Source organism: Ursus maritimus, unplaced genomic scaffold (assembly GCF_017311325.1).
Source record: "Ursus maritimus isolate PB19 unplaced genomic scaffold, ASM1731132v1 scaffold_25, whole genome shotgun sequence".
NCBI classification, from domain to species: Eukaryota; Metazoa; Chordata; class Mammalia; order Carnivora; family Ursidae; genus Ursus; species Ursus maritimus.
In genome coordinates, this window is record NW_024425008.1 from 29,768,042 (window position 1) to 29,788,932 (window position 20,891).

Here is a 20,891-nt window from a genome sequence, read left to right on the forward strand (position 1 = left end):
CCCCACACAAAGCCTAACACCCCGATTCAGCAAATATGAAACTCTGAGACCCCACCCAGGCCTCGTCGGTTCCAACCCAGCAAAGCGATGACTGTTCTGAAGACTGCTCCTTTGTACTACGACTGCCGCGGGATGGAGGCGATGGGGTTCTGGAATACAGGTGAGGTTTGGTGGGGTGAGATCCGGAGCCGACGTCCGAGGAAGAATTCTTAAGACATCTTTGGTGCAAAATGGTGGCTTTATGGAAGCCCGGAGACAGGACCCATGGACAGAAAAAGCGGCTGCCCCCAGGTTGTGAGGGGCGGCTGATCATATACTCGAGAGTTGGGGGCAGTAAGGAAAAAGGAGGTTTCAAAAGGACTTTCTTTTTTTTTTTTCCTTTTTTTTTTAAATTTATTTATTTTTTTAAAGTTCCATGATTTATTACTTGTGTCTAACACCCAGTGCGCCATGCAATACGTGCCCTCCTTACTACCCATCACCAGCCTATCCCATCCCCCCCCCAAGCCCTCAGTTTGTTTCCCAGAGTCCATAGTCTCTCATGGTTCATTCCCCCTTCTGTTTACCCCCCTTTCTTCTTCCCTTTCTTCTCCTACCGATCTTCCTACTTCTTATGTTCCATAAATGAGTGAAACCATATGATGTAGTGAAGAGAAGGGCCATATGCACCCCAATGTTCATAGCAGCATTGTCCACAATAGCTAAATCATGGAAGGAGCCGAGATGCCCTTCAACAGATGACTGGATTAAGAAGATGTGGTCCATATATACAACGGTATATTACTCAGCTATCAGAAAGAACGAGTTCTCAACATTTGCTGCAACATGGACGGGACTGGAGGAGATAATGCTAAGTGAAATAAGTCAAGCAGAGAAAGACAATTATCAAAAGTACTTTCATATGCTAAAGAGGACCTACAAGATACTGGAGGCCTTGCCCTGGTCAAGTTAAGGTTGTTTTCCCCTCTAGCAAGGTATTAACATGAAGACAGTTGGGAGATCCTGGGAGAACGTCACACCTGTCCCACCCAGGAGTTGGGGGCCGGGGGGAGATTGTAGGGTGTCAGCTTGTGCTTGTCTTCAGCCGGCCTTCTGCTCCCTCTACCTCGGGACACACACACACACACACACACACACACACACACACACACACTCTGCGTGCCCCACCCCACTTACCCGCCTCTTTCTACTTCTGCAGCGCGCCCAGAGCCCGGCTCCCAGCTCCGGCCGAGACACACGGGCGGGCAGAGCGTGACTGGAGCAGTCAGGAAATCAGAGAGAAGCCTGTGCCTTCCTGCCTCCTTCTAGCATGTTTCCCAAGCAATGGGGCGACTCAGGCTGCTGCTGGCTGGGGAATCGGGGCACAAACCTCTCCGCCGCAGGGTTCCCTGAGAGCTGCCTTTTAGGGGAAAAGCCCCTCGAGCTTCTTGAGAGCCCCTCTCCAGCCCAGCAGGCTTTACCCTGTGTGGAGCGCATTCTACCCCCCGGGACCTGTTCTGTCCAGGTTTGGGAATAAGATAAGGGTTTCCCCAGAACAGGCGAGAAGGACACGGCCCCCTGTCATCTTCCAGGAGAGCCAAGAACATAGAACCTCCTGGAAGCCAGCAGCACACCTGCCCCTCCCCTGCCCCACAGCCCCTGGAGATCGGCTCCCTCTGTCCAGCAAGGAAACGTGACACTCAACCGTTCCACCACCCAGGTTTGGGGACAGGTGGAGGTGCCCCGCTGGGCATGGGGAGGGCATCTTCCCCTGAATGGGAATTGAGGTATCAGGGACTGAACAGAGAACAGGAAGGACCAGACCTGGATCAGTGCAGGTCCCCAGGGACAGAAGGCCCGCAGAATGCGCCCAGTGTCGGCAAAGGAGAGAAATGGCTCTCTTGTCCCAGTGGTAGGACAGTGTTCCGAGGGAAGTGTGACCCCTGGGAAGGCTACAGGGTGCGGGAGTTGGAGGAGGCAGGGAAGGCCGGGCTGATAAGGCTCTGGGTTCTCTCCCCTCTGGGGCCACGACCAGAGAGACATCAGCACTAGTTGCATAACCCTTCTATTTGCCCAGAGCCACATTTTGTCCCGAAGCTTGCTGCCCTGGGAGGGGACTGAAGAAGGCACCTAGCACAGACTGGGCAGGGAAGGGAGTCAGCTGCGAGCAAGGGCTGTGCTGGGTTCCCCGGCCTTCCGCTGCCGCACAGGAGGATGGAGGCCCACAACGTGACGGCCCCGCTCAACTTCACCCTCCCACCCGACTTCGGCAAGCGCCCCACCGACAAGGCACTGAGCGTCATCCTGGTGTTCTTGCTGCTCGTTGTCATGCTCTCGCTGGGCTGCACCATGGAACTCAGCAAGATCAAGGCTCACTTCTGGAAGCCCAAGGGGCTGGCCATCGCCCTCATAGCGCAGTATGGCATCATGCCTCTCACGGCCTTCACGCTGGGCAAGGTGTTCCGGCTAAACAACATTGAGGCACTGGCCATCCTTGTCTGCGGCTGCTCCCCCGGCGGGACCCTGTCCAACGTCTTCAGTCTGGCCATGAAGGGGGACATGAACCTCAGGTAGGACTGGAGGCGAGGAGGGAGCCCCCTGGGGCTGGAAGATGTGACAGTCTAGGGAAAGATCTGGGTCAAAGTCAGGATAGGGAGTGAGTCAGGGCCAGGGGGATGCTGGGGCAGGGGGTGGCGGGCATTGCTGTCAAGAGCTTATACTGGGCTGGAGACCGGAGTTGGGGTACCTCTTGGTTTAAGCACCAAGTCAAAGGGGCCCAGCTGGTCCAGAGGCCTCCTGAAGACCCCCTTACTTCCAGAGGCATCTCAGATGGGCCACAAGAACTGATTAGAAGGAGCACTATTCAAACCCGGGAGGCCTCTGGGGAACTCTGCCCACTTACCTTGGTGGGCAAGGGAGTGCACATGGGTTCCAAACTCCTCCAGGGAAATCAAGGTAGCTTAGAACCAAAGAGCCCTTCCAATCCCTATAGAACAGGCAAGACTTTTCAAAGATTCTTCCAGCTATCCAGGCATATGGGATGGCTTCTCTTAACTTCCCCCATGGGCCCGTCAGACACAGGAACACAACCATGCAAAGACACAGCCAGGCAGATCCTAGAGTTTCCCGCGCCGGCCAGGCCATGCTGGGTGGCGGGCACCCCAGCAAACCGATACGGGTTAAACCTCTCGCCCAAAGCATCGCAGCAGAAATCAGGGCTCACTTCAGCAGGAGCTGGCTGAACACCTGTCCTTCCAAGCAGGTGGGCCTCTGATCTAGAATGCCTGCCAGATGAGGCCATTTCAGACTTGCTCCAGCCTCAACAGCCCCCTTGCTGGCTCCAGCAAAAGCCCTTGCCTCTCCGAGAGCCTCCGTCTCCAGCCTGCCGCCTCTGAGGTTCAGTCCCCGTGGAGACCCTATTCCACGCCAGGCAGGGCAGTGGGTTCGGACAGTCCAGCTGCTTGTCCTGGCCAGCACCTGCCAAACCTTACTAAGCACGCAGCCAAGGAAGGCGATGCAGAGTAAGGCCACCGCCCTTTAAATGAAAAACCAAGAGAAAGTGGGTCTTTACTGGGACCCACCTTCTGAGCTCTGGCCTCTCTACCCATGTGACTTGGCCCTCACTGAGGTAGTTGATGGGAAGACAGGTACAAATTGGGGGTTTGGCTTGTACAGTCTCCCATGGGAACATGTTCAAAGTTCAACTACCCGTGAGGAAATCCTTCCCTCTATCTAAAATCCTTCCTCCGCAAAGCAAGCCCTCCGTCTTCCACCTGCCCTGTGAACAAGGCTCATTGCAGGCTCTGTGTCCTGAGAAACCCGGACTGTAGCTTAATTCAGTGTAGAAGGGGTGTTTGTGTGAGTGACCAGATGTCCCAGCCTCATCCGCCAGTGGGCGCTAGTGAGGGTCTGCAGCATGCCTGCGTCTGCGAGCTCCGAGGGCCCCACCAGCCCAGCCTCCAGCGGCTCAGGAACATGAGCCCTCATGCTCAGCTTCCTTGTCTGGGCCCCTGGGGACCCCCACTTCCCCCAAGACCCCACAAAGAAAATGCTGGGATGCCCACCTGCTGCATAAAGCCCGTTCCCACAGACAAACGTCCGCGCGCATCAAACCATGCGTCGGAGCCCAGCAGCAGAGCACGTATCCCATCGTCTGCCTTCACGGGCGCCAGACTCTCCATGACAGCTGGAGTTCATGGGCAACTCCTTACATGTGTTGTAATGAAATGATACCGACAATAAAACACAGCCAGGCCCTGCAGCAAGCACTTCCCATGAAACCCTCTCGCAGCCTCCTGGGAGGAGGCGCTGGGCGGAGTCCCATTTTCAAGACGAGGAAACTGAGCCACAGAGAGGCTAATGCGTTTGTCCGAGGTCTGGGAGGCTCCAAATCCCATCCTTTCACTCAGATCCCTTCAGGGCCAGGCATGAATATAAAGGAGCAAAGTGGCTGGAGGTGGCCTGCCAGCTGTGAGGCACGGGTCCCCCAAACAGGGCGATGCCACGTCTCTGGCGTGGGTGTTCTGTGGGTCTGTGGGAGCGTGGAGCCACCGCCGCCCGTTTCCTGCTCTTCAAGAGAGGATAGAATCTCCCTTTTACATGGAAGCTCCAAAGTTTTCAGTAATGGCAACTCATTAAAATTGTTTTAAAACCCTGTGCAAGCCAAACAGGACATGTGCGGGGCCGCTGGAGCTCAGAGGCTACCAGTCAGAGACCCTTCCGTAAGCCAGACACCGCCAGACGGTTTCCCATGCAGAGTGGGGCCCAATCTCAGGACCCCGATTCCGCTTTAATGATGAGGAGCCAAAGTCCAGAGACTCGCCAGAGCTTTCCCGGAATCTGCGGGAAGCCTCTCCTGCCGGTATCGCTCCTCACCGCTGGAGTGAGTCTGGGGCTGGGCCATGGGGCAGGCAGGCACGGCAGCCCCTTCCTCGAGGGGGCCACCACACACAAGCTCCCGAGAATGCAGGTGACCCACAGGCAAGGGAACATGCCCTTAAAGTTGAAGCGAGCGTGCTATTCAGAGACAGGAGAGTGCCAGGGGGCCCTGAACGCCTCTGACCGCCTTTGCGGCCCCTCACGTTCAACCAGCCCGCAGGCCCCCCCACCCTGACCTAGGAAGCCTAACCAGGACCAGACAGGAGCCATTCCAGGGCTTTCACACTTCAGCGGAGGCCGTCGGGCCCCCACGCTCCCTCAGCCGCAGCCTCCAGGGCCTTTATTGACAAGGGCTCCAAACCTGTCCCTGCCACAGGGTGTACAGATGTCCAAAAGCCGGACGTGTGCAGTGCTGGGAGAAGCAGGAAGGAGAAGTAAAAAACCACATGTGCCCCTTTCCCTGTGGCCCTCCGCCCCCGCCCCGAGCGGCAGCCAGGTCCACGCTGTTCCTGTGGAACGGGCACCGATCTCAGAGCTAGAGTCTGGACAAGTCACCCCCCGCCCCCCGCCGTCCCTCTGACGACGGTCAGAGACACCAGCAAGTTAGGAGGTACCTGGAGGTCCTGGAGCATGGTTTCCATCCGCCTGAGTGTACCACGTCCCGAGAAAATTCCAGAACTTCTGACATGCCAAGCCAAAGTAAGCATGACTCCTTTGCTAGAGGGCATCAAAACAAGCACACAAGTTGTGTGTGGCTTTTCTCCCGAGATCAATAGCTGGCACTGTAGCCCCCGTGTGTCATCCCCTCCCCAGTCAGGTGCCCCTCTACCCACCCCAAGGGAGGACAGACCCTTTTACACTATTACTACCTACTCGTATGCATCCATAAGCAAGATCCATTGTGGTACTTGCACATTCTCAAGTTTTATTTAAACGGCGCCATGCTGGCCAGACCACCTGACTACTGGCTCCTTTGGAGATACAGGCATGTGAGTAGAAGAGTTACTTCAGTGCATTTTGTTCACGGCTTGTGTCCTACGGGCAGACGTCTGTTCATGTGGATTTCATGTTCTGCTGCTCTGCAGTCTTGTGCCCGCGCCCCGTGCCCCCCTGTGACAGTGCATATAATCAAAGCAGGACGGCTAGGTCGTGCGGTTCACACCCCTGCAAATAAGTCTCCAGAGCAGTCATTGCACTTCACACTTTCCCCAACAGTGTATGAAGATCCTTCGTTTTCCTTGTTTTCATCCGTCCTCGGAATTGTCAGACTTTGTGATTTGCGCCATCTGGTGAGAGTGAAATGGGTCACAGCGTTTTAAATGTGATTTCAAGGGAGTTTTAGCACCTTTTCATGGATTTGTTTCACCATTGGTTCTCTTCTAGAAATATGTCCTTTGCCGATTTTTCTATTGGACTGTTGTGTTTTTTCTCATTGACTTGTAGTTATTTGTTGTTTGTGTGTGTTGCGATGGTCTACTCAACAGTTTGGGGCTGGTCTTTATACTTTGAAGACGATGTCTTATAATACAGACTGCTTATTTTAATTCAGTCAAATTTACCTATATTTTCCCTTGACTGCTTTGGAAGGGTTCCTTTAAGAAATCATTGAGTATGCTCAAGGTCATGAAGATATTTCCCTACATTTTCTTTGAAAAGTTTTAAAGTTATGCTTTTCACATGGAGATTTTCAATCAACCTAATCTTATTTTTATGTATAGTGCAATCTAATTTTATCTTTTCCAAGTGGATAGAGAGAATTCCCAGAACCACTGAGTGAATTTTTCTCCAGTAATTTGTAATGCCATCTCTCACATGGATAAAATTCACCAACATGCATGGGTTTGTATCTGGGAATCTCTCTTCTATCGGTCTGTGTGGTTACCTTGCACTACATTTTCTTAATTACCATGACTTTTAAGTCTTGATATCTGAAAGGTAAGTCTTCACATCCAGTTCCTCTTGAAAATTATGTTAGCTATGGGGCGCCTAGGTGGCCCAGTCAAGTAAGCGTCCAACTCTTGGTTTCGGCTCAGGTCTTGATCTCAGGGTTCTGGGATGGAGTTCTGCGTCAGGCTCCTCACTGAGTGTGGAGCCTGCTTGTCCCTCTCCCTCTGCTCCTCCCCATGCTCTCTCTGTCTCTCAAATAAATAAATTAAAAATCATTAAAAAAAAAAAAGAAAATTACATTAGCTATTCTTCATTCTTAACTCTTCATTTGATTTTGGGGATTAGGTCTCAAGTCTACAAAAAATATTTCTGGAATTTTGATTAATAGATTAAAAATTTAGAGGCTTCCCATCCATGAAAATGATATAGCTTTTCTTTTTGGGGATAGGACTTTATTTTATATCTTTCTATGGAGTTTTATAATTTTTTCTGTAAAGGTCCTGCATGTCTGTTAGATTTATTTCTAAATACTTCATAGATTTTGTGACTATTATAAATGGCATTTCTTTTTTTTTTAATTGCAGTATAGTTGACAATATTATTTTTAGGTGTATATCATAGTGATTCGACAATTATATACACGACAAAATGCTCACCACCAGTAAGTGTACATCTGCTAAATGTTATCTCTTCTTAAAAATCCACCTCCTGCCATGTGGTGGAGTGGGGTGGGGAGAAAAAAACCTATGTCCCAATTATTTTCCTAGAGTATCAGGACACAACTTATTTTTTAATATTGCTGATGCATTCAAAAACTCATGGATTCTCTTACTTTCTCATTATAGTGGAAATTCACTTGTATTTCCTTTGTGGACAGTCCAATCATTGGCATGTAATGAAAGTTTAATTTCTTTTTTTTTCCCATCCCTATACAGTTTCTATTTATTGTTTTGCTGTGCTAGCAAAGACATACACACACACACACACGTGATTTACAATAGAGGTGATGGTAACAGGTATCCTTGCTTTATTTTTCTTCTTGGAGGAAACTTTCTAATTTTTCACTGTAACATTTACTATTTGGTGTAGATTTTTGATAGATACCCTTTTCAGGTTAGGGAATTCTATTCTGGGGGCACCTGGGTGGGGCAGTCATTAAGCATCTGCCTTCGGCTCAGGGTGTGATCCCAGGGTCCTGGGATCGAGTCCCACATCGGGCTCCTCTGCTGGGAGCCTGCTTCTTCCTCTCCCACTGCCCCTGCTTGTGTTCCCTCTCTCGCTGGCTGTCTCTCTCTGTCAAATAAATAAATAAAATCTTTAAAAAAAGAAAAAAAAGGGGCGCCTGGGTGGCACAGCGGTTAAGCGTCTGCCTTCGGCTCAGGGCGTGATCCCGGCGTTATGGGATCGAGCCCCACATCAGGCTCTTCCGCTATGAGCCTCTTCTTCCTCTCCCACTCCCCCTGCTTGTGTTCCCTCTCTCGCTGGCTGTCTCTATCCTGTTGAATAAATAAATAAAATCTTTAAAATTAAAAAAAAAAAGGAATTCCATTCCGTTGCTAGTGTGCTAATTTTTTTAATGCATGAACACTGAATTTTGTTGAATGACAATTTTCTTAGCTATGAAAGGATCATAACCATTTTTTCTTTAATGTGATAATACAGTGATATATGTCAGTAGGTTGTCTAATGTTAACCCATTTTCACTTTGCTGGGATAAACTCATCTTATTCTAAATGTTATTTTGTAAAGGCATTGTTAGATTCATTTGCTAATATTTTTTTTTAAGATTTTATTTATTTATTTGACAGAGAGAGAGGCAGCAAGAGCAGGAACACAAGCAGGGGGAGTGGGAGAGGGAGAAACAGGCTTCCCACTGAGCAGGGAGCCCGATGCGGAGCTTGATCCCAGAACGCTGGGATCATGACCTGAGCCGAAGGCAGATGCTTAACAACTGAGCCACCCAGGCGCCCCATTTGCTAATATTCTATTTATGATATTTTCTTCTTTGTTCATGGGTGAGAATGGCCCCTAACTTTCCTTCTTCATAATGTCCTTTTGCAGCTTTGATTCTAAAATTATACTATTCCAGAGGGGAGGGGGGTTGGGGGTTGGGGTTACTGGGTGAGGGACATTAAGGAGGGCACGTGATAATGAGCACTGGATGTTATATAAGACTGATGCATCACTGACCTCTACCTCTGAAACAAATAATACATTATATGTTAATTAATTGAATTTAAATTTTAAAAATCAACCTTAAAAAATAAATAAAATTATACTATTCACATATAATAAATTGGGGCATGTTTCCCCTTTTTGTATTCTCTATACAATATTGAGACTATCTATACTTTGAATGTCTAATTGAACTCTGCTGTAAAACTATATACATCATGTAGGGAGGATACATTTTCACTACTTCATGTCCTCAGTGATTCTAAGTTGATTCAGGTTTTCAGCTTCATTCTGAGCTCGTTTCTATAGATTATATTTCCCAGGAAATTGTCCATTCAATCCAAGTTAAAAAATGAAAATACAAAACTGGCCTCGGTTTTTTTCTATAACTCCCTAAAATCTTTAATGTGTCTTTAATTATGTACCCTTTTTCATTCCCAATATAATCAATTTGTGCCTTCTTTTTCCTTAGTCATCCCAGAGGTGTCTTTTCTTGGACTTGGCAAAACAAAACAAAACAAAACAAAACAATAAACTGCTCTTGGTTTAATTGATCCTTTCGATTTATATACATTTTTATTCTCTCAACTTTAATATTTTCTCCCTATTTTCATTGAATTTCCTTTGTTTCTAATTTTCTAAGATACTTAGTTCATTTTTAGTCTTCCGCTTTTCCTTTTTTAAAAGATTTTATTTATTTATTTGTCAGAGAGAGAACGAGCGAGCACAAGCAGGGGGAGTGGCAGGCAGAGGGAGAAGTAGGCTCCCCGCTGAGCAAGGAATGGGGGGGGGGCTCCATCCCAGGATGCTGGGATCATGACCTGACCTGAAAGCAGACACTTAACCGACTGAGCCACCCAGGCATCCCAAGTCATCTGCTTTTCCTATGTAAATATTTGAGGCTATACAAATTTTCCTCTAAGAATTATTTTAGCTGCTCCCCAGATTTAATTATTTTTTCCAGATATAATTCACACACCATAAATTTCACCCTTTTAAAGTGTATAATTCAACAGTTTTCAGTATTATTTACAGGGTTGTACAACTATCACCGCTAATTCCAGAACATTTTAATCATCCCAAAAAGAAACCAGTTAGCAGTCACTACACATTTGTCTCTCACCCAAGCCCCTGGCAACCACTCATCTATTTCATGTCTCCGTAGACTTTATACCAGTGGAATCATATATGTGCCCTTTATGTCTCTTCTTTCACGTAGCATATTGTCTTCAAGGTTCGCCCATGTGTTACCATGTGCTGGTACTTAAAACATTGCTTTCTGTGGCTGAATAATATTTAGTTGTATGGATACACCATAGGTTACTTAACCATTCACCAGTTGATATTTTTATTGTTTTCCACATCTTGGCTATTATAACTGCTGCTGCCCTGAACATTAGCATACAAGTGTTTATGTCAACATACATGTTCAAATCTCTTGATTATGTATCTAGAATTGCTGGGTCTTACGGTTACTGTCCCATCAACAACAGGAAGATTCCTATTTCTCCACATCCTCTCCAAGACTTATTATCCATCACTTTTATTGTAGCCATACTAGTGAGTATGGTGATCTCATTGTGGCTTTGATTGGCCTTTCTCTAATGCCTAATGATGTCGAGTATCTTTTCTTATGCTTATGGGCCACTGGTGTATCTTTTTGGATCATGTCCTTTGAAGCACAAACGTTTTTAATTCTGATGAAATCAAATTTATTTTGTGTGTGTATGTGTGCTCTCAATGTCACTTCTAAGAAACTATTGTGCGATCCAAGGTCATCTCCCATGTGTTTTAAAACATGCGTTGCATTATTATTCTGTCCCAAATATTTTTTTCCATTGTGATTTTATATTTGACACATGCAATTATTACTTTATTTTTTCAGTAGTTCTTTTATCGTTGATTTCTTGGTTTCAACTCTCCTCTTTTCACAAGTATAGACCTCAGTTCTGGGTCCCTCCCTTTATCATGAAAACTTAAGTCTCCAGATTACCAAGACTAACTCTCCACCCCCTACCCACTCCACACAGTGCGGCTCCGGCATGAGCTCACCCACCAACTCCTTTGCATTCTGTTGCTGGCACCTGGGAACCTCCCTAGCTTTCCTACAAGCTCAAATATGTTTAGGTGTTTTAGATATTCATGGAAGAAGGATTTTCCCATTATTTAGTTCACACTATTCTTTGAGGGTGTCTCTGCACCTCCGACATCTACTTATTCCTAGTGATACCTCTATCTGTTGCTGTCCTTGATGGCTAGACTCTGCACCCTTTGACCTAGGCCATGCTTGATGTTCACTGAAGCTATATTTCACCTCTATGGAAATACCAAAGAAGCGCAGATAGGTAATAGGGCTGTGGGGAGGAGAGACACACACTTAGTGGGGCTTTCCTGGGGTATTGCCAAGCCCTCATGCCCAACCTTCCCACAAGAGTGGAAGCCAGAGTCATATATTGTCACATGAATATCCACAAATCCAACAATGTTCCCTAGCTGCTTCATTCTTGCAGTCAGCCTTTCCGGAAGGCCTCTCCCTATACAGGACTAACTTGTACTGGAGTCTAAATGGAAATGGTAATAGTACAATTAGGATACAGATTCGAGCTAAGAAGCTATATTATTCGGGGTCTGGGACACACACTGTATTTATCGTAAATAACGTAAAGATAAACCAGAAAGTAAAGAACGTGAGAATCTCAACCTATAGCCTGTATCTCCCAAGCCTACTGGAAAAAAGAAATTAGTGTATGTAAGCTGCTTAGCACAGTGCGTGGCACATAGCGGGTACTCAATAGAATGGCCCATGTTAATGGGCTCTCTCTGTACTCTTCCTGCTTCTCCCATTCAGCATCGTGATGACCACCTGCTCCACCTTCTTTGCCCTGGGCATGATGCCCCTCCTCCTGTATGTCTACTCCAGGGGGATCTATGATGGGGATCTGAAGGACAAGGTACCCTACAAAGGCATTGTGATATCACTAATCCTGGTTCTCATTCCCTGCACCATTGGGATCTTCCTCAAAGCCAAGCGGCCACAATACGTACGCTATGTCAACAAGGTAAGAACCTGGGACCTGTGCAGGGAGCACCACCACTTTCATCTCAGTGTACTGCTTGAGGACAGTCACTGAGCTTTTCTGTGTGAGTTTCCTTATTAGAAAGAGAAAAGGGGGGCGCCTGGGTGGCTCAGTCGTTAAGCGTCTGCCTTCGGCTCAGGGTGTGATCCCAGGGTCCTGGGATCGAGCCCCGCATCGGGCTCCCAGCAGCTTCTTCCTCTCCCGCTCCCCCTGCTTGTGTTCCCTCTCTCACTGGCTGTCTCTCTGTCAAATAAATAAATAAAATCTTTTAAAAAAAAAAGAAAAAGTAAAAGTAAAGGGTCTACTATTGGTACACCTACTTCATGAGATTGTAATGGACATGAGAATACTTTTGAAAAGTTAGGAGAAAAAAGTAAAATACCACACACAAGTATATGATCATTATTTTCATAATAAAAAACTTACGTACCTACTAGATGCTGAGTTTTATGCTATACTCTGAGGTTTCGTTGTCATCAATGAGCCTGATATTAGCAGAAAGTGAAGTAACACATGAGAAGTAAGATCAAATACAGTGTATAATTAGGTACTGGCTGAATGCAAGACGATGGGGCTAGTGAGGGTGGACCATGAAGAAAGGGTAGATTTGGGTCAGCCTCGGGGGGAAGCCTGAATAGAGGAACTTGGCGGGAACGAGGGCAAACTTGGCTGATGTTAGAAGCCAGAGAACAGGGGAAGAGGTAGTGTACGCACTCCCAGCATTTCAGGTGTGGGAGGGAGGGGAGAGAGTAGGGCCCCAGGGGCCTTGGAGGGGCACTGTGGCCACACACAGGACATCACGCCACTGCCTTGCCCTCAGAAGAATCGTAGACTCTTGCGAGTGCTGCGATGGACCCTCAACCCACTTTGTAACTCTGGCGCTCAGTCCTCGTCAGTCTCCGCCTCCTGCTCACTGCTCATCCCCCAGGGCCGGGCTCCGGGGCTCCGGGGCTCCATGCTCATCCTCAGGAAGGACCCTGCCTCGGGCGAACCTACAGAGCCTGCTGCTTGGAAGCTCAAGGCTTGGCAACAGCTTTGGGCCTGAGACAAAGGAGTTGCAAGTTGTCAGGCCTTTTCAATTTTCGCACTACCATCATGCAGGGTAGGTTTGCCCTTGTCCTGGCCCAGTCCTAATACAGTGGCTACAGCTCTCTTTCCCACCCCATTGGAAGACCTGGAAAAGTCATTCCTCCTCCTGTCCATGTTCAATCACCCCGCTTCAGCTCTGGATGGCATTACCCATTCTCTCCACTCTTGCTTCTCAGAGATCTTTTATTGATTATGGCCCCCAAGTCCCCCAGCCTCCCCCACCTCTGCTCTCATTTCTTAAGTCTCTGTATCGGTTGGTTCTTCACCATCATTACTGATACGGGTTCACCTCTCTCCTATCTTTAAAAACAAAAACAGAAAAGGGGCGCCTGGGTGGCACAGTGGTTGAGCGTCTGCCTTCAGCTCAGGGCGTGATCCTGGCGTTATGGGATCGAGCCCCACGTCAGGCTCTTCCGCTATGAGCCTGCTTCTTCCTCTCCCACTCCCCCTGCTTGTGTTCCCTCTCTCGCTGGCTGTCTCTATTTCTGTTGAATAAATAAATAAAATCTTTAAAAACAAACAAAAACAAACAAAAAACAAAACAAAACAAAACAACCCCTACTGGACTCCAACACCTACCTTTCCTCCCCTACGCACGCTTCAGGAAACATCCCTCCCCTGCACCTGCTTCCCCCCACACCTTCCACTCCCACCACACCCACCAGGGCTGCTCCCACAAGTGACAGGCCCTCAACAATTAGTCTCAGCTACTTCAATCCCTCTCTTCTCTCCTTGGTCTCCCATCCATCAGCAAGATGAATACCTGTCCTTTCTTTGCCAAATCCAACAGCTATTTCTCAGTTCATCCTTAACTTTTTAGCAACCTTTGGTCACACCTTGCAGTCTAGAGATTTCACCTACTGGAAAAGACAGCTCAGGAAAGATTCTCTTCAACCCTGTTGAAAATGCCCCTACCAGGTACTGTTAACAAACTCTTGTGCCACCAGACTGAGGAACAGACTTTTGGATCATCTAAAGAAAGCATCAAACCCTGATGGGACCTGCACACCAAAATCGTGACCTAAAAATGATGTTTTCCAGGAAATGAAACAGATGACACTTGAAGGAGACAGCTTTCCCAAGATGACGAGATTAGGCCTGTATTCCTTTTCTCAATGTTTCCTCTTAACCTTTTCTCCTTTTCTCAGACCCAATCTATTGTAAAAGTGGGGAAATTTTCTAACTATTGGATATCACCAGAAATTGCAATCTGTTCATGAGGTCAGAGATCCCTTACCTGTAACCAACTTCTCTTACCCCAAATTATAAGTGCAAAACCTATCAGGTTAGGCTCTTGTGGCCAGGTGTTCTCGTACCTTGTTTCAACCTTTCTCCAACCATAACCATCAATCCTTTGACCTATTGTTTTGTTTTGTCAGAGTGAGAGAGCACGAGTAGGGGGGAGCGGCGGGCAGAGAGAGAAGCAGATTCTGCACTGAGCAGGGAGCCCGATGCGGGACTCAATCCCAGGACCCTGGGATCATGACCCAAGCTGAAGGCAGATACTCAACCGAGCACCCAGGCGTCCCAATCCTTTGACCGCTTTAGCTGGATGCCTTTAGGTTTGGGATCCTAGTTTAGGACGATTACACAAACTCATTATTCTGCTATATAATCATTTTTAAATTTCATACTTACTGCCTGTCAGATCTCTACAGAAGTGACACACCAACAGGCAGATGTTAGCTTAAAGACTTCAAGATGATCTCCAACGCTTACAATCTTGGCAAGATAGAGACCTCAGATGGGAAATGCATAAGAGCTCTCCCTCCTCCAATGTTACTCCAATGTAGCCTCAACAGTTTCCAACCTATGCACTTTCCAACATGGGACATGACAATCAGGACAAGTCCTTCCTGGCACTGAGGGACAATGCCACTTTAGCAGATGCGAACACTAAATATAAAAAACCTGACTCTTGATCAGCAATGCTTTTGAAGACCTTGATCGAAAGGGGGAAATGTGAAAATAAAGACCTCATTTAAAATGGAATCCAGAAGGCCTGGAGAGCTCTCCCGCACTACCAATGGCCAAAAACAGCATGCCTTGCATTACCCAAAGAAAGCTTACTATACATACCCCAGCAGGAGAATGAATTTCTCCTTGCCCAGCAACAGCCCTGCCAATGAGGACTCCGAGAAACAGCCCCTCCCCGCTTCTTCTCTCTTAAAAGCCTAGTCGCCTGTTCTCAGCACTTTCCTGTGGTTCATCGTAGCTTGCTTGTCCCAAATTGCACTCCCTCTTTCCAAACTCATTTTGCTGGTAAATATCTGGCTCTCTTGTTAACAGTCAACAGTAACAACATCAAGTCTCTGTCATCCAAGCAGCTTCCTAGCTACCCGTAAGAATTTCAAAAGATCGAAGTTTTTGCTCTCCCTTTCTCTTCAAATACCAATTTTCATTAAAGTATTTTCCACCTTTGATACCCACCCCTGCTTCCTCAGACCCTGCTCCTCCCTATCCCCCACCACCCTAATTTTTTCTTCCTGTCCTCATTTACAGGGAGGGATGGTCATCATGCTTTTGTTAAGTGTGGCCATCGTAGCACTCTCTGTCACTAATGTGGGCCAGAGTATCATGTTTGTCATGACACCACACTTGCTGGCCACCTCCTCCCTGATGCCTTTCGTCGGCTTCCTGCTGGGCTACATCCTCTCCAGCCTCTTCCGCCTCAATGGACGGTAGGTATTATATTATTATTTTTTTTAATAATATTTTTCTATGTTAGTCACCATACAGTACATCCCTAGTTTTTGTTGTAAAGTTCCATGACTCATTACTTGCATATAACACGCAGTGCACCATGCAATACGTGCCCTCAATACCCATCACCCGCCTATCCCATTCCCCCACTCCCCTCCCCTCTGAAGCCGTTTCCCAGAGTCCATAGTCTCTCATGGTTCATTCCCCCTTGTTTAGCACCCCCCCTTCCTTCTTTCCATTCTTCTACCGATCTTCCTAGTTCTTATGTTCCATAAATGAGTGAAACCATGTAATTGTCTTTCTCTGCTTGACTTATTTCACTTAGCATTATCTCCTCCAGTCCCGTCCATGTTGCAGCAAATGTTGAGAAATCGTTCTTTCTGATGGCTGAGTAATATTCCATTGTATATATGGACCACATCTTCTTAATCCAGTCATCTGTTGAAGGGCATCTCGGCTCCTTCCACGATTTAGCTATTGTGGACAATGCTGCTATGAACATAGGTATTATTTTAAATCTCAATGTCCCATGGGCCTCATTCTTATCCTGGTCTCTCAGGAAAAGGATAAGATCCCAAAAACCCAGGGGGAGTCATCTTCCTGGCAGTATGTACAAATCCATCAACTGAACAAGGAACTTTGGACTGTGAGAAACATTGGTGTAAGTTACTAAATGGTTTAGAAACAAAAGCATCTGATAACCCAAAGAGCAACAGCTCGTAACAAAGTGCTCCCTCCTGAGCCTAGATTCCATCTCCTGCTGCAATCTGGTAGCTAGACTCTGGAGGAGCTCCAAGTCATCATGGTATGTGTTGACAATCATCTTCCTCCTTGCCTGCTGACGCTTTAGTCTTGACAAGGACACCACTGGGTGACAGCTCTAAGTGGCACTAAGAGTTGAACTGGCTGTGGACCTCTGCTGTACTTCAATTCAATTCACAAACTCAGGGGCTCTTTTCAGAGACAGTCAGCCTGACAGTCTGGTATGGGAAAATCAGACACACTGTCTACATAGTGCAGTACATGTCAGGAACTTTGCCTCTTTTCAGCCAGATGAATACTTATATGCAGAAGTCTAAACATTAGTAGCACTCTAGTACCCTCCCTCGGCCCCCCAAACTGAATTGCTTTAAGAATACAACTTAAAAAGTTATCCAATTTAAAAACCACACTAATAAAGTACTGGATGTAGCATGTGGTTACATAGTAGAGTTAAAAGGCTGTCATTGATCGCCAGGTGTCAATTTTCAGTGACAAATGGCCACACAATCAAGGGCCATCAGAATAGTTAGTTCCCCCATAAAAAATGTGAGACAGCTTTCAGAATTTTAGTGACTATTTTAAAACACTGTAACAACTCAATTAAATGTGTATTCATTAAATGTAAACATCCCATTCTTTAGTCCACAGGACAAGAGCAAAACTGGGAGTATGTTCCAAAGATAGGTATTGGGGATGAATGAAGTTTTTTTAAAAAAAAAGACTTGTGAGTGAGCAAGCATGGGGTGTAGGGACAGAGGGAGAGGATCTCAAGCAGACTCCCCACTGAACGAAGGGCCCCACCTGGGGCTCTCACAACCCTGATCATGACCTCAGCCATAACCAAGAGTCAGATGCTCAACTGACTGACCACCCAGGCACCCCAAGTTTGCTTCTTAATCATTATGACTTCAGAATTGAAAATCTTCAAACCAGAAACTAGGGAACGGGACGATGTCCCTAGGAATTTCAGACAATCTGCTACTTTATGTTCACACTGCAACTGCCCCATATGTAAACAATAGAATCCAATGAATGATACCGGCTCACACTTTCAACTCTCATCAGCCAGACCTCTCTCCAAATTTTAATTTGGTAATCCTGCAGCAGCGAAAGGTAGATCTCTACGCTACTCAAACTCTTTCATGAAAACTCCCTGCCACGAACCTGTTAGTCACCACACTTCCACCTTGAATGGGTCTTTCTTTGGTAATGTGGGGAGGGCGACGAAGTGAATTCACACCCTTACGTCCCTTCTGAGGGATACAAAAGGGTGTTTTGGTTTTTTAACCTACACAGGTGCAGCCGCACTGTCAGCATGGAAACTGGATGCCAAAATGTTCAACTTTGTTCCACCATTCTCAATGTGACATTCCCCCCTGAAGACATTGGACCCCTTTTCTTCTTCCCTCTCCTCTACATGATTTTCCAGCTCGGAGAAGGGATTCTTCTCATCTTCATCTTCCGGTGTTACAAGAAAATCAAGCCTTCCAAGGGTAAGTATTCACTCTCCTTTGTGTTCTCCCTTATTGGACCTGATCCTTGCCAGCAAACACATCTCTGGCAGGGACCTTTTGGATGGGGCGTCAACTCTTATCAAGTCACTAGAAACCAGGTAGCACTAAAAGTAGGAGTGGACTTCAAAGAACCAGGGCTATTTCCATGAACTGCACTCCAGCAGTGTTCTAGCTGGAACAATCAGCTGTGGACAGACTTTAACCAGGGAGACCACGGAAGACTCAGAATGAAGAAAAAGGGCAGAATTGTCTTGGGTATTAAAACAGCTGTGAAGTAGTAGTTGTGTGAAGAGCTCCTACCCACAATCTAGAAAATTCCATTTTCTTTAGGACTAGGTTCTCCTGTCCAAGAGCCAGATTAGACCCCAGCACCACTGGCACTCTTTTACGAAAGAAAACATTAAAGCAGTGTAGCCTAATAGGCCAAGAGCCGAAAGACTCCAACTCTGGTTACACAGTACACAAAACTTAAGTGTAAACTTACTAAACAGTATCACAGTAATCTGGTTTAATATAATTGATAGCTTAGTCTGATCACTGTTGAATTACTTTCTAAACAATAGCACAGCATCGCTCAGAGTATTTTTTTATTCACATTGAACTGTACCGATCCTCAAGGAAACCCCCTAAGGCCCCTCCTCTAGGTGGACTTTAACCACAAATGTCATTTTTTCAAATCAGGAAACCTTCCTTTGGATGATATTTCAGTTACTTTTTAATTCTAAAGATCAGTATAACCACTCAAATCCTTCAACTGGATCTTATTTCCCATGAGGGGCTCCTTCAAGATGTTTTCTTGACCCCAGGGATTGACTCAAACCCTAGGAGACAATCTTCCCTGGTGGAATCATTACCTCATGATAGCAAATGTGCATTCACAATTAACAAGATATTTTATCAAGCAGCCCAAAAGAAACAAGTAGCTGACCATACTTCAGAACTTTCTAGGTGTTGGTTTAACACAACAGCGGAAGGGGGCCTGGGTAGCTCAGCTGGTTAAGTATCCAACTCTTGATTTTGGCTCAAGACATGATCTCAGCATCATGACATCAAGCCCGAGTCAGGCTCCGTGCTCAGCAAATTCTCCCCCACTGTTCACAAGCACACGCTCTAAAATAAATCTTAGGTGACACCTGGGTGGCTCAGTTAAGCATCTGCCTTTCACTCAGGTCATGATCCCCTGGGATCGAGTCCTGCACAGGGCTCCTTGTTCAGCAGGGAACCTGCTTCTCCCTCTGCCTGCCACTCCACCTGCTCGTGTGTCCGCTCTCTCCACTCCGCCCCCCGACAATCTTTAAGATAAATCTTAAACAAACCAACCCCACAGTGGAGTTATGGAAAAGAATCTAGTCTGATGCTTACCTGAAAGTAACTCAAGTTTGTTGCCCATGAAGTCTTTAGTCTCCACTATCCTGCAAAAGTAGTGTGAGGTGAAAGTTTCTGAACCAACCAACCAGGTTCCCAAGTTTGCAGAGCTACGGTGCACCTCAGATGGCCTTCCTGGAGCGAAGGCACCACAAGGACTGACGCGCAGCTGTGCTCACGGTGCAGACCTTTTGTGTTTCCGAGTCCCGTACCCTTCTACACAAATGGGGACAAGATAGATGAACCCTGACTCCTATGATCACAACTCACCACCTCCATACGGGCAGGAAAAGAGGTGACTAAATACGAGGGGCATGGAGACTCCACTTAGAAGACCCCCTAAAGCTTGCTTTCTCCCCGAATGCAAGTCAACCCTGCTGAACACGTAACTTTCCCACTGTATTGCCTGTACCAAGAAGTTGGAGAGGAAGTGATTAAGAGTCAGTAAATATGGACTTAGTAGTAGTAATACCATTAGGGATATTGAAGGGAAAACAAATCCTTCCCCCAAAATTTAAGTCATGCTTAACACCTAGGATGTGCGGTCTTTGAACGAGCTTTGTATTAACTACAGTTGCTCTCCTCCTCCACCCCTGACCCTTTTCAACTTTCCAGATAAAACAAAAATGACCTACACAACTGCTGCAATTGAAGAAACCATTCCAGGAACTGTAGGAAATGGCACCCATAAAGTGGAGGAGTGCTCCCCCTGCACAGCCTAGCCTTCCCCCAGGGGCCTGGATTCTGGTCAGAGGGCAATTCAGTGTGATCAACTACAGAGAGCAGAAGATGAAAGGAACACCAGAGACAGGAGTCTTTCTCCAGCATTGCCAGCAGGAACTATCAGAACTGACAAGCCTTGCCTGGACGGAGGACAGACAGGGAGTCTACCTGAAGAGCCCCACCTATCCCCAACATCGACTGATAGTTGTTTAGGAAATAAAGACTTGTTCAAGGACAGCCCTATGAAAAACAAACACCAAACTGCCTTTTGTCCCCAAATTTCCAGAACGGTGCTCCATAAGCATGTAAGAAGCACTCAACTTCTGAACTAGCCAATAAAGGCTTTTACCCTAAAATCAAATATCCAAATCCTATTCCAACCTTTACGACAGAAAAGGGGAAATGAAAAGGGGAAATAAATGCTCAGAATGCTGCCAGATTTTAAACTTCCCAAGTCCTTTCTAACCTTAAAATTTGCCTTCTGACATTTCTAGGATTAAAGCTCCTGAGAACACCAACATGACACTAAATATACAAAAGCAGACATAAAGTGCAAAAGCAATTAAACCAGACTAAGTCAAAAACTTAGCCGTAACGAAATGAATGGACATTTCTGGAGAATACAATCAGAAGTAGAAGGGGAAAAGCCAGGAAAACGAAATCGCGAACACCAACAGAATTATTCACTAATCTGTCCCATCAATTCATTAGCTGTCAGTGATTTTCATATTATCTCCCC

The 20,891-nt window shown here is 46.7% G+C and overlaps 1 protein-coding gene across 1 annotated transcript; it reads left to right on the forward strand.

Moving 5' to 3' along the window:
• Positions 1-1,988: 1,988 nt before the first annotated feature.
• On the forward strand, positions 1,989-20,609 carry SLC10A1 (solute carrier family 10 member 1). Its single transcript, XM_008700240.2, has 5 exons — positions 1,989-2,549; positions 11,768-11,978; positions 15,588-15,766; positions 17,847-18,043; positions 20,045-20,609. Exons 1-5 carry the CDS (start codon positions 2,194-2,196, stop codon positions 20,149-20,151), a joined length of 1,050 nt encoding a protein of 349 aa, XP_008698462.1. The 5' UTR covers positions 1,989-2,193; the 3' UTR covers positions 20,152-20,609.
• The last annotated feature ends 282 nt before the right edge of the window (positions 20,610-20,891 follow it).

Excerpts from the sequence above, each read along its gene's own strand:
- SLC10A1 (XM_008700240.2), top strand. The coding sequence starts at position 2,194 with ATGGAGGCCCACAACGTGACGGCCCCGCTCAACTTCACCCTCCCACCC. Across the intron at positions 15,767-17,846 it reads CTCTTCCGCCTCAATGGACG|GTGCAGCCGCACTGTCAGCA; the intron begins GTAGGTATTATA and ends TAACCTACACAG. Across the intron at positions 18,044-20,044 it reads GAAAATCAAGCCTTCCAAGG|ATAAAACAAAAATGACCTAC; the intron begins GTAAGTATTCAC and ends TCAACTTTCCAG.